Source organism: Ailuropoda melanoleuca, chromosome 5, assembly GCF_002007445.2.
Source record: "Ailuropoda melanoleuca isolate Jingjing chromosome 5, ASM200744v2, whole genome shotgun sequence".
In the NCBI taxonomy this organism is placed as follows: Eukaryota; Metazoa; Chordata; class Mammalia; order Carnivora; family Ursidae; genus Ailuropoda; species Ailuropoda melanoleuca.
The window spans coordinates 100,464,869-100,477,982 of NC_048222.1; the positions used below are offsets into that span (position 1 = coordinate 100,464,869).

The window sequence follows — 13,114 nt, forward strand, 5'->3', positions numbered from 1 at the left end:
ACTATCTACTCAGAGACAGCATCAGAATCCACAGGACAAGGGCTCAGTCCTACAAGGCTGTTCCCACTTCAGAGGACAATTGCAAGTCTAGGTTGTCACCTGTGTTTCTGATCCAAGATTCTCACAATCCCCTATTTGGGTTTATTAATTTACTAGAGTGGCATGCAAACTCAGAGAAATATTTACTTTTGGGATCATCAGTTTATTATAAAAGCTATAACTCAGGAACAGTCAAATGGAAGAGATGAATAGGGCAAGGTGATGGGGGGTGTGTGTGGAGAGCTTCCATGCCCTCTCCCAGGGTGCCACTCCCCCTTTATTTCCACGTGTTCACCAATCCAGGGGCTCTCTGAACCCTGTCCTTTTGGGTTTTTATGGAGGCTTCATTACATAGGCATGATTGATTAAATCATTGGCCATTTGGCAATTGGATTCAAACTTCAGCCCTTCTGTCCTCCCTGGAGTTCAGAGCTCAGGTGTGGTACTGAAAGCAGAAAGCTTTAATGAGTGGTTGACTCCACTGGCAACCAGCCTCCATCTCCAGGTGTGACATAAAAGTCACCTCACTGATGTAAAAAAGACACCTTCCTTTCTCATCACTTAGGAAATTCAGAGACGAAGTATATATTCTTATTATCTATTACAATATCACACAGTTCAGTGACAAAGAAAACAGAACATGTCATTTGGTGAATCATTCATGTACTTAAACCAAATAAAATAATGAATTAGTTCTGAAAGGTATTTTTGTATGTGTATATAAATTGGTATTCTACTGTGAAAGTTTTAAAACATGTACTTATAACTTCAATTCAAACCATCATAACATTTTCATAACATCTGGCTCTAATTTTTTTGGTGGTTTTCACTGTGTTTGTTTCACTGAACTTTGATCTGTCTTCAATAAATGTTCCGTCCTGGCACCACGTGAAAACAGGCCCAAAAACAAAGTAGGAGAGGCTCCCGGCACCCTCAATCCTGATTCTTCTCTCTCTAAATCGGCCCTACACCAATGACAGTATGGTTTCCTCCAAGTACAAACTGAATAATGCCATTTTTGAAGTCTTTTTTGGCTTCCTTTTTTGTCCAGTCCCCATTTCTCATTCCCTTCAACTCTAATTTTCAGCCCCACCACTCGAAGAGACTGCTCTCTCCCTTCCTTCACTCAATGAATTTTAAGTGCTTATTTTGTGGTGGGCTCAAGGGATAAATCTAGGAAAGGAGGAACTATTTTAGCCTTTAAAAGCTTAAAGCCGAATATAGAGACAAATAAACAAATAATTTGCTAACTGTAGTAAGTACTGTGTGTGAAACAATAAGGTAAGGAAGAGCTAAATTTGCCTAGGAAATCTCCAATGAAAGAACACTGAACTGAGTGCCAAAGAGAATTGGGAATTTGCCAGCAGAATATGGGTAGAGGGCATTCCAGGAAGAGCAAAGTGGAAAATTACAGAGAGAGAGCGATTAACAGATAAGGCTGGTGAAGGTGACATTTGTGTATGCTCTCCTAGGGTGTCTAGACAATGAATAGCAATTACATGATCTTAGGCAAAGAGCAATTTTGATTTGAGAAAGACCACTCTCGCAGCACTTTGGGAGTGGGGAATGGAGAGGGGAAAGACAGGAAGTAGAAAGACTTAGAAAGATCTCTTTATTGTTTAGGTTAGAGATGATGAATGCTTGAAGTAAGAAGATAGGCAGAATAAAGTAGACTTTGAAAAATACTCAAGATGCAAAAACTGGAATTTAAATGCTTCAAACACAGGGATGTTTGTTCACCGATGCATTCCCAACACCTAGAACGGTGCCTGCCTCAAGTAAACACTCGATAAATGTATGTTGGATTCTGGGAAGGTGGCAGTTCACTGTAGTTTTTGACTCTTTCGAATGTCCCTTAAAAACAGGCATAACAATTGAAATTGCAAAGTCAAAAACCCACAGATTACTAAAGCAGAACAAAATGTACCCCAAACCTATGGATTGGGAACCACTGATAGCTAAAATCATCAGATGGTGTTATTACCTATGAGGGAGGAAATAGGAGGAAGGACCTGGTGCTCCAAATCAGAACCCGATATCACAAATGCATACTTGCTAGAAAGCTCAGTCGACCAATCTGAGACTACAGCAACCAACACTGGAACAGCAATATACAGAAACCAATTACTGAGTGAGTATAAGGAGACTGTCCTTGGGCGAGGTCTGATGATGATGGGATGGGATCCATGATATCTGAAAATAACCCACAAATTCTCCTTCACAGGACAAATACAGCACAGAAAAGAGGGTGATAGGAATAGAATCCATACTGATCAGGACAGAACAGTTGGGACAAAGAAAAGAGAAGGTACAGAAAAAGAGTGAAAATTAAAAATGCATTATTACACAAGTCTGGAACAAAAGGAAAATTCCAAGTAAAATTGGAGAATTAAAAAATAATAATTATTATTAAATAACTATAAAATAAATAAATAATTTGTATGTACCACATACCTAGTATAATAAATTCATTACAAATAATGAATAGTTATAAATAATTATTAAATAAATAATTATTAAGAATAATAATGAATAATTAATAAATAATGAAAAATCATGATAGCTAAAACATGATATATCAGAATACTTGGTCCAAATGCTTTTATCAGAGGACATTTTATAGCATTCAATTTTTAAGACAAACATGTAATAAAAAAAGTGGGACAAAGAAAACCTGAATTAAATAAAACAGAAAGAAGAAATTAATGATTAAAACAGAAATTTAAAAGTTGGAAAATAGTAAAATTAACCAATCCAAAACCCAGTTCTATGAAAACAGAAAGTCACTAATTAACAGGACTAAGGGACAAATGAAGAAAACAAGCCCTATTTAAGGCAAAAAAATCTTCAAAAGTGAGAAAAAATTAAAATATCATAAAAGTTTACTTTGTATGCCTATTAAAGTACTTTGTATACCTATTAAAGTACAAATTTGAATGAAATGGATAATTTTTAAAAATTTTTTTAATAAAAAACTAATATTAAGTCTAATAAGTTAAAAAGCTAGAGATCAGTTCCCAGAGAAGCGACAGAGGAAACGAGAGAGCTACTCCACAAACAAAAACAAAAGAAAATAAAGGCACTAAATCTGGAGGTCTTCATAGGAAATTGTTTCCAACCTTTTAAGGATCAGGTAATGAAAATGTTAAACTGTCCCTGAAAAAAGCTGGGCAAACTTTCACATTTGTTATGTGAGGAAATATATGATCAGTTCTCCAAACCTGACAAAGAAGGCATCAAAACATACAAAACTGCAGATTATTCTTCCTTCTAAAAATGGATGTAACATTCAAAGTGAATTGTTAGCAAACAAAATACAGTGGCATGTTAAAAAATAAAACACGTTCATTTAGGTTGTGAAGATGTTGATGAAATAAGCCATATAAAGTGACAAGAATAAAACCTTGCAGAGTAAAGGTGCAACCACTGTTAGTCATGATTATTAGTCCTCACAGATTGGACAAGTGAGATTATTAAAGGACAAGAGGAAGAGATCAAGGAACATCAATGTTTAACTGTTAGAGAACAAAGCTAGAAAATTCGTATTTCCCAATCTCAAAACTCCCTGCAAAGCTACAGTAAGCACGACTGTGTGGTACTGGCATAAGGATAGACATAAATCAATGGGAGACAGTTAAGAGTCTGAAAATAAACCCTTACATTTTTGGTCAATTTATTTTCCAGAAGGGTGCCAAAACAATTCAATGAGGAGAGAATGGTCTTTTCAACAAATGATGCTGGGATAAGTGGACTTCCACAAGCAGAAGAATGAATGAAGTTGGACCCCTAGGGCCACCATATATAAAAACTCACTCAAGACCTAAATGTAAGCGCTAAAACTATAAAGTTCTTGGTAGAAAACACAGTTGTAAATTTTGTGACCTTGGCTCAGGCAATGGTTTCTTAGAGATGTCTAAAGCATAAGCAACCAAAGAAAAACAGAGAAACTGAACTACATCAAAGCTTAAAAATTTGATCTTCAAAGTGCACTACCAAGAAAGTGAAAAATCACCACGTATTAGGTGAAAATACGTGCAAATCATGATCTGATAAGTCTAGTGTACAGAATCTAAAAACTCCTACAATTCCACAATTAAAAAACAAATAACTCAATTTATAAAGGGGCAAATAATTTGGGTTTTTTTTTCAACTTTTCAATAGCCAAGTATCTTTTATTGATGTTATTAAGCTTATATTTTGCAGAACAGACACGAGAAGAGGAAAAATGTCCACAAACGATGAGAGAAAACAAAATGCCAGGACCTTCTCACCCATTTTCTCCCTCTGGAAAAATCCACGGGAGAAAATGATCGTTCCTGTATTGCAGATGATGATATTGTGGTTCAGAGAGGTTCACAAATCTTCTGACTTTGAGCACTGCCAAGTTCCTCACCCATGTGGAGCCCCGGGATGGAGTGAGGTGGGGATGGAGTGAGGTGGAGTGCGGATCCTGGGCACCCCAGCAGCACTCCCCCTCCAGCCCTGGATCAGCATCTCCACTCGACGACTTCCAGGCAGAGGGCGGTGGTCAGGCGGTCAATGGGCACCCCATGGGTAGCCTGGCAGCTCCACCCACCCACCCAAGGGGACAATAATTTGAATAGGAATTTCTCCAAATAAGATATACAAATGACTACTTGGCATATGAAAAGATGTTCAGCATGATTAGTCATTAGGGAAATACCAATCAAACCACAATGGATGGCCCCGAGTACCCACCAGAATGGCTTAGATCAAAAAGACAGACAATATAGCTAGTGCTGTGGAAGATGTAGAGAAATTGCAAGCTTCATACACTGCTGGTGGGAAAGAAAACTGGTGCAGGCACCTTGAAAAACCATCTAACAGTTCCTCACAAATTTAAACCCAAAGTTTCAAATGACCCAGGAATTGAACTCTTAGACACACAAAAGAACTGAAAACACATATGCACACAAAAGCTAGTACACAGATGGTCACAGGAGTATTATTCATATTAACCAAAGGTGGAAACAACTCAAATGTTCATCAGTTTATGAATGGATAAACAAAACGTGGTATATCCATACAATAGAATATTATTCAACCATAACAAGTAAGGAAATACTGATTATGGTACAACATAGACAAACCTTCAAAACATTACAGTAAGTGAAAGAAGCCAGATACAAAAGGCCACATATGTATGATTCCGCTTACATGAAGTGCTCAGAATGGGTCAATCCTTAGAGACAGAAAGTAGATTAGTGTTGCCAAGGGTTAAGGGAAGCAGTTAACTGGGATTGACTGCTAAAGGTTACAGGACATTGGGGGTAATGAAAGTATTCTGGAATTTGATGGTTGTACAACTTTGTGAACATACCAAAACCACTGCATTGTATGCTTTTAAAAAGTGAATTTTATAGAACATGAGTTATAGCTCAACGAAATAAATAAAATCCAGCAGACCACAAAAAGCTAGAAGATGGATGAAAAGGGAATTGTCAAATATTTAGTAAAATTTTAATAACTCTAGAATCCAGGTGGCAGGTGAACAGTTGTACCCTATACAAGTCCTTTGGCCTTTTCTTTATGTTTAAAATTCTTACCAAAAAATGTTTGTGAAGAAATTCACCAGAAACAATAATAATAAAAAAAAAGAGTGAAAACAAATAAACAAATACGAAGTGGTCATCATCAGGGTCACCGTACAGAGAAACTTCAAGGGATTTAGAAATCAGGAAGAGAACTTTATGCAAAGCAAATTCAATGAGCAGAATTCGTGCTGCCCGTGAGGATTAGGCAGGGGAGAAGCTGGCGACACTGAGCGTAGGCTGCTGGACTTGGCCTGGAGCCTTGCTTCCGTGGCATTAATTCACCTTGAAATGAGACCCTCATAAAACCCTCCCCCGTCTCCCTGCCGCCTCCTGTTCCCAAACTACCCTTACCCTCTCCTTTCTCATTCTCTGAATATTCATTATCTTATCACTGCCGATGTCACATATTTTAATTATTTGTATATGTGTCTTTGACTCCTAAGAGACTGAGATCCTCAAGGGCTGCTATCATTCCAGGTCTAGTCTTGCTTCTGCCGCTTTGTTGGTACTTAAGAAAAACAGCGTTTGAGGATAAGGCTATCTAAGAGGAGCCATTCAACTGTATAACAATAGTGAATCAAAATTCATTTAAAGTGAAGAATTGGGAAAATTATAAAATGTACTGCTAAACATGGCAGTAATAAAATGGCCAATAATAATATCATTTTTGTTGAAATACAAACTATCTAGAGACAAGTGGAAAAAATAATTTATTGCATATTCTCTTACACATGAACATGGAACATTTATACATATATAGATGTGCTGATATGAAATGCTAAATTTAAAGACAAACATTTTTACACAAAAGTAGTTGCACTATATTTTATAAAGGTAGGTATTAATAAATTATCAGAGATATTTAAGAACAATAGGCCAATTATTTCAATTAGGAATGCATTCTATGTCAAAATTAAAGTAACTTTTCTGAACCTGATGGCTTGGATATAATCACATTCTTGCAAGCTAAGAAAAAGAAGCTCATTTCTGGAAATAAAAGGCCAGAATGGCTCTTTCAGGAGTATCCCAGCAGTGTCTTCAATTTTATTCTTGGATGTGGTTAGAGCGCCTAACATTTAACCCAAGCTACTGTAACAGCTCAGTGTGAAACAGTACAGCTTTTTATAACAGCTGTATGTGGTTAATGAGATTTAATACGCGGGATATAGTATAAATGATAGAATTTTAGAGGAATTATAATGCCACATGATTTGAGTGAACAACCAAATATTTTGGTAACAGAAATGTGCATCCTCTATTTTTGAAGGAAAATGAGCATAATTCAAAATAGTCACTATTTTCTTAGCATGGTATATTAATTCATATTTTGGGACTCTGAAAATAAATGGCATTTTTCCCCCTAAAACTTAGAATTCACTCCTTTAGAAAATGATTTAATGATGGATACCAACACGATATAAACTTTGTTATATGTTAATATAGTCATTAAAATATACAAAGACATATACATGGAACACTAAACAGATTTGGTAAGCCATGATATGATATATACACATGACCAAATACTGTTCAGTGTCACTTCATTAAATTCAACAAGTATTTATTGGGTGCCTACCACTTGCAAATTACCATGCTCGGCAATGCTTGTGGTAGATCTTAAGACACAGAAAGCTCACGTCATTCACATCTAAAGCCAAACTTCAGGTAATATACTAAACCTTGAAAATAATCAAAAGCAGAGCTAAGATTGAGTAACGAATCATGAAAGCTATACTGAGGAGAAAGGCTTGGGATAACTGCAAAGGACAAAGCAAAATCTGTATCCACAGGGAATAATGGCTCCTAGGCTTGGCGTGTGACAGGGGACAACGGGAGCCCATTCTGCGGTCCTCTTCATCCCACCGTCTAACATTCAGTCGTCATCCTGGGTTGTCTCCTTTAAAGAGTGGAATAAACAGGGATTCATTTTCAGGGGTAATAAAGCTGGTAGTATCCCCCAAAATATTTTCTTTCTTTCTTTTTTTTTTTTTTTCTTCAGACGAAAGTGTGATCTGCATTCAGATCTGTTTTTCTGTCCTCCCACCCTAATTCTGGGTGAAACAGGGCCACCCACCTAAAAGGAGCAACACTTCAGGTGGAGTTTAATTTATCAGAAGAACATCCGTAAGCATGCCAACACCACAAGTAAACTATTTAAAGGAAAAAGAGCAGAAAGAAGATAAAGATAAATATTTTAAAATTTGGCATTCCATTCCTTTTAGGACTTCTGCTCTACCAGCATTTTTAGGAGATGTATGCATATGGAAAACAGAAACACAAGCAGTGAGTCTCACCCCCCGACCTCTAAAGAACCAATGCATCAACAGGGGACAGAGTATCAGCCTCGTTTCTGATGCGGCGCCCTGTGCTTGGGAACAGAGTGGGCATGACCTGGGTGCGTGCAAGCCCGGTGGGAGTCGGGATTCCGGGGCAGAGGGCCAGTGTCGGAGGACTGCTCTAGCAAGTCGGTTTCGGCTGCAGTAGGACCTTAGTACTAGCACGAACCTGAGGCTCCCCTACGCAATCATTCAGGTTCGGGAAAATTCGAAATCGCTCTTCTTTCTAGGAAAAGCGCACAAGGGACTAGCACGTCTGAAGATCGCCAAACATTCCACGGGGAGATAGCCTGGCCCTCGGAAGGATCCCAAGCTTCGTGATTAAGAAACCTCCCATAAACTGCAGTCTGATGCAGTTTGCACTCTGTCCTGATGGTGATCTCAGAACGGCTTAGGGAGCTAAGCAAAGAGGCCGGGCAGGCCCTCACAGCCCTCTCATCTCAGCGGAGTTGGAGCCAGATTATGGGGGAAGAACAACTACAAAAAAAAAAAAAAAAAAAAACCAAAAACACAGAAATAAGTAACTTTCTGTTTGTGGGTCACAAAAATCTTCCTGGGANATTAGAGGACAAGAGCCAGCAACCATAAAGTATCCTCTAAGAAGTTTTTATTGTTCTAACTGGCTCATTAATATTTCAGTATTTCCGCCGCTTTACTTGAGAGAGTTCATTTCCGTAAACAGGAGTTCTTTTCAAACGAAACATATTCTCAGTGATTATAATTTAGCGCTCTATTTTTTATTTATTTATTTATTTTTAGCTCTCTATATTTATATTCTGTCTTTAAAAAAAGGAATTGCATGCTGATTAGTCATACCTCTGTTCCTGTATTTTTTCTGGAAAGAAACCAAACTTGCATTGGCTCTTTTTTGCCCTTCATGGACACCGGGCCTCTGTGCTCCAAATGGAACTGTGGATCTGAGTTTTCCGGTGTCATAAGACATCTAAAAGACAGGGGACAGGGAGTGTGGAGTATGGTTGTATGGAGAAAGTGACATGAACCGAAATTAGAAACCGAGACAGGAATGACACACACTAGAGTTGTGTTTAAAGGAAACACAAGGTTTAGTAACAATGATCATATAGGGAATTCCTGAGGTAGTATGGAATCATCAAAAATGGGAGTAATGATCCAATCTTCTCAAATAAGAAATCAACCATCCTAAGAGCATAATGATGACTGTTTAAAAATAATAAAATCACTGAGAGTTAAACCACACATGAAGAGACATTTTTCTTGAAAATCAGTAAATACTATGTTTTCTTACCTGTATGTATATTCAGACACATTTATTTTTCCCTTTTCCCCAGTGGTTTCTGTTCTGCTTGTGAGGTTAACGGTATTTCCAAAAAGGCAGTATCGAGGCATCCTCTGCCCTATCACACCAGTAACTACCTCTCCAGTATGTATCCCTATTGTTATCTGCAGAAATCACAACTTTGTTTCAGTAAGTTCAATCACCAAAACACCAATTTTTAATTACTTTATATTACAGAATGTAGAGTCATCATATAAAAATTCTAAGAATTCTCTAGAACTCCAAGCATGTTACAGCATATTTATAAAATAAAAGAACTCCAAGAATATTTACAAAAATAAAAAACCCTCACAAAATTTGTCTTCCAAGAGAAACATTCTCTTTCTAAAGTCTGAAGATTTCAAAGATATGAATCTGGCAACTTATACAAGATGCAGGAAAGAGATTTTAAAAAATAAACCAGAAAGGACAGTAAGTTTTATCTCATCTTCATGATTTTGGTACACGGAACAGACTAGGTAATTTCAGATAGGTGGACAGATTTCCCATCTCTATGAAAAAAATGGAATACAATGGGTTCGAAAAAGATTATAGTCTTTGTTCTCAAGGTGTCTTTCCTTATACATAATTAATGATTGCCTGGTAAAGAATGTGAGTCAGTTGTCCAGAAAGGTCTACTACTATCATAATATATATTTTATTTACTAACCTGAACAGATTCGCCATCCACTTGAACCTGACCAGCAATTTCCATCATGTCCAAGGCCAGGTGGCAAATGGATCGTGCATGGTGGATGCATGGCTCTGGTAAACCACTCACTGTCATATACTTATCACCAACTGTCTCCACCTAACACAGCACATATAATTTACATGTTCATTGGTTAGAATAAACATTATCGCTTCATTTGCTACCCTTATATATAACAATGATTTTCCCAGGCTACCAGAAACTTTAAACTTCCCTTCTCTGAATTCTTTTAAAATTCTAATACACCCAACTCCAACAAGATGAAACCTTGTAATTATTTGAAATTTACACACATGGCACTTGAGGTCTTTAATTACAGGCAGGTATAGACACAGCATTATTCTCTCCTTAGTAATTCCTGGTTTCCCACCCCAGACACTCTCATAATTCAATGGGACAAATAATTACCAATATCTCCCTAAAATAATGATTTACAGCACAAGAGCCACTGCCCAAAGCCAAGTAATTATCATGCTTATTATCCATTTATATTTTGATGTGCTCACAAAATGTTACATTGTACCTCAGAAAACCACTATAAAATAAATAGTCTTTGTGGCACTCCTATTACTCCAGAAGCCTGGAGATGGCTTAGTTAATGTTCTTCTTTAATGAAGGAATAATCCCGTCTTCATTTTTCTAATACTATACTTGTTTTTAATTGAAACAAAGAGCAGAACTGCCTTATAAATGTTTATCTTCAGGCCGGTGTTATCTGAAAGCAAATTTGAGTCCCCAGTACCCTTTTCATGCTCTCCGACTTCTTTCCTATTGCAAAGCATTTATATCTTTCAGTAAAATTGTCCCCTGCAGAGCACTACAACGAATGTCATGTTTACATTACGTATAATGAACAACGTGCACAGGCTCATTAACGTCCGTGCAAATGAGCTGCTGAGCGTTTCATTTTCAGTAGGGGAGCAGCAGAGCTATTCCTCTTGGTTACCAGGAAGAGAAAGTTTTGTAGCAAGAGGGGATTATTTAAGAAAATGGTCAACAGTGAATACAAGGAGTATGGGTGCCGCAGGGCTGTGGGACTAGCGTCAGAGAAGGTGCCTGCAGTGCCTCTGAGCGTAGGGTCTCAATTCAGACTCGGAAGAGCACCACACTAGGATATGATCTGGACTTGCCTTGTAAACAAATGGATTTTTCCGGGAGTCCGTCAACGTGTCAAATCTGGTGTAGAGGTCATTGAGGAGGTTTACAATCTTCATGGCCCCTTCTCCAGACGCATGCTTGCTGCAGAAAGCATTGAAGCCCACAATGCCACTGAAGAGGATGGTCACATTGTCGTATCTTTTGGCAGGCACCGGACGCTTGTGTCTCAGCTCATTGGCAACAGATGGAGGGAGGACAGAATACAGCAACCTGTTCAGTTCAGCGGGGTGGGGAGAAAGCCACAGTAACAAATGATGCTGGGAAGAGCTTTATTGCTTCTCCTGTCCACTTCATAGAGCCTTGATGTCGTGTGTACTGTAAAATCCTGGAGTTGTATAGGACACCCATTACTGGCCGTATACGTAAGGGAGGTATTGAAGATACTGTAATTTATTTGTTTTAGTCACATATCTCCAAATTCAAACCAGGTCACACCAAATGAAAATAAGCCAAACGAACAAATAAGCAAAGCGAAGACTGGCAATAGGAACTCAAAGTTTTCCTCTGTGGTACTGAATTCTGACCTGCCATTATGGTTCAGAGTATGAAAACTGTCATCACTAGCACTTAAAATGTTGTCTGAGTAGCATTAACACCAGGACCATACTTATCTCTTAGGAATAAGAAATCGACCTGAATTTGTGTAAATATTAGAAGTAGATTTCTGGCTGATTGGAGATAAATTGGCAGAGGAGTAGGGGACCCCTTTTTCAGCCGGTCCCCTGAGTCGAGCTGGATAGGTACCAGACCAGCCTGAACATCCATGGAATCAGCCTGAGACGCAGGAAGATACATCTGGATCTCTACAAATGAGCATCTCCAGTGCTGAGTATTGAGGTACGAAGCGGGGAGCCGTGAAACCGCGCACAGATATCGGAAGATAAACGGAAGGGGGAGAAGCCACCGTGTTTGGGCACCGGGAAGCAGTAGCCACCTGCACCGGGGAGCGGGCGGACTCGCGGACGGCACCTGCGAGACAGCAGACTGAGACCATGAACCGGGAGCGCGCGCCACCAGACTTCTCACAGAACTCTGGAACTCCGGTGTCCTCACTGGATCCAGACTGAGACCGGGAGCTCTGGAGAATGCGGGGGTGGCTGGCGATGGCAGCTGGCGGCGTTAGAAACACAAAGGACAGAGACGCGCCGGCCCTGGAAGTGAGGGCTGGGATGCCGGGTGTGGGATGCACAGCCCGGGATGCTGCAGGGTTGAGCAGCACCAACAGAAACAGAGTTAAAGTGGCCAGAACATCAGTGGAGAACAGGACCACAATCCCCTCTGTTCTGAGACAGAGGCTGAGATTCGGCCACTTCTGCTCTGACTCTCAGAAAAGGCACAGCAAACCGCCAGGGAAAGCCGCCAGAGAACAAAAGCCTGGAAATACCGGCTCAAAGTGTGCTCATCCCCATCCCCCCTCGCAGGGGACACAGAGACTCTACCCAAACAGGGTTGCCTGAGTATCGGTGCGGCAGGCCCCTCCCCCAGAAGGCAGGCTGAAAAATCAAGAAGCCACATCCCTAAGATCCTTATAAAAACAAGGGCGCATGGCCTGGGTCCCGGTCAATAATTTGGGGTCTGGACAACCCCACAACCTCTCCTCATCAGAATGACGAGAAGGAGAAATCCCTCCCAGCAAAGAAAAGACAATGAATCTGTGGCCTCTGCCACAGAACTTATGGATATGGATGTAACCAAATTATCAGAAATGGAATTCAGAGTAACAATGGTCAAGATGATGTGTAGACTTGAAAAAAGATTAATGAAAATGTTAATGAGAATATAGAATCTCTAAAGGTGGAAATGAGAGCGAATTTGGCAGAAATTAAAAAATTCTATGAGCCAAATGCAGTCAAAACTAGAAGCTCTGACGGCCAGGGTGAATGAGACAGAAGAACGAATTGGCAAGTTGGAGGATGGGTTAGTAGAAGAGAAAACTAAAATAGAACCTGGACTCAAAAAAATCCATGCACAGGAATGTAGGTTACAGGAGATTACTGACTCAATGAAACGTTCCAAT

General features: G+C 39.3%; 1 protein-coding gene across 4 annotated transcripts in view; it reads right to left on the reverse strand.

Annotated features, from left to right (window-relative positions):
• Window positions 1-4,213: 4,213 nt before the first annotated feature.
• Window positions 4,214-13,114, reverse strand: part of GUCY1B1 (guanylate cyclase 1 soluble subunit beta 1) — a 53,722-nt gene continuing 44,821 nt past the window's right edge. For 2 of the 4 annotated variants that reach the window (XM_019804963.2, XM_034661477.1), the window contains 6 exons: window positions 11,070-11,307; window positions 9,898-10,038; window positions 9,198-9,352; window positions 8,747-8,873; window positions 7,669-7,744; window positions 4,214-7,491 (listed from right to left, as the gene is read on the reverse strand). In XM_019804963.2, the coding sequence (XP_019660522.1) occupies window positions 7,697-7,744; window positions 8,747-8,873; window positions 9,198-9,352; window positions 9,898-10,038; window positions 11,070-11,307 (709 nt within the window). In that variant the 3' untranslated portion in view covers window positions 4,214-7,491; window positions 7,669-7,696. The remainder of the gene's footprint in view (window positions 7,492-7,668; window positions 7,745-8,746; window positions 8,874-9,197; window positions 9,353-9,897; window positions 10,039-11,069; window positions 11,308-13,114) is intronic. The other 2 variants (XM_002924331.4, XM_019804964.2) reach the window with 2 other exon arrangements.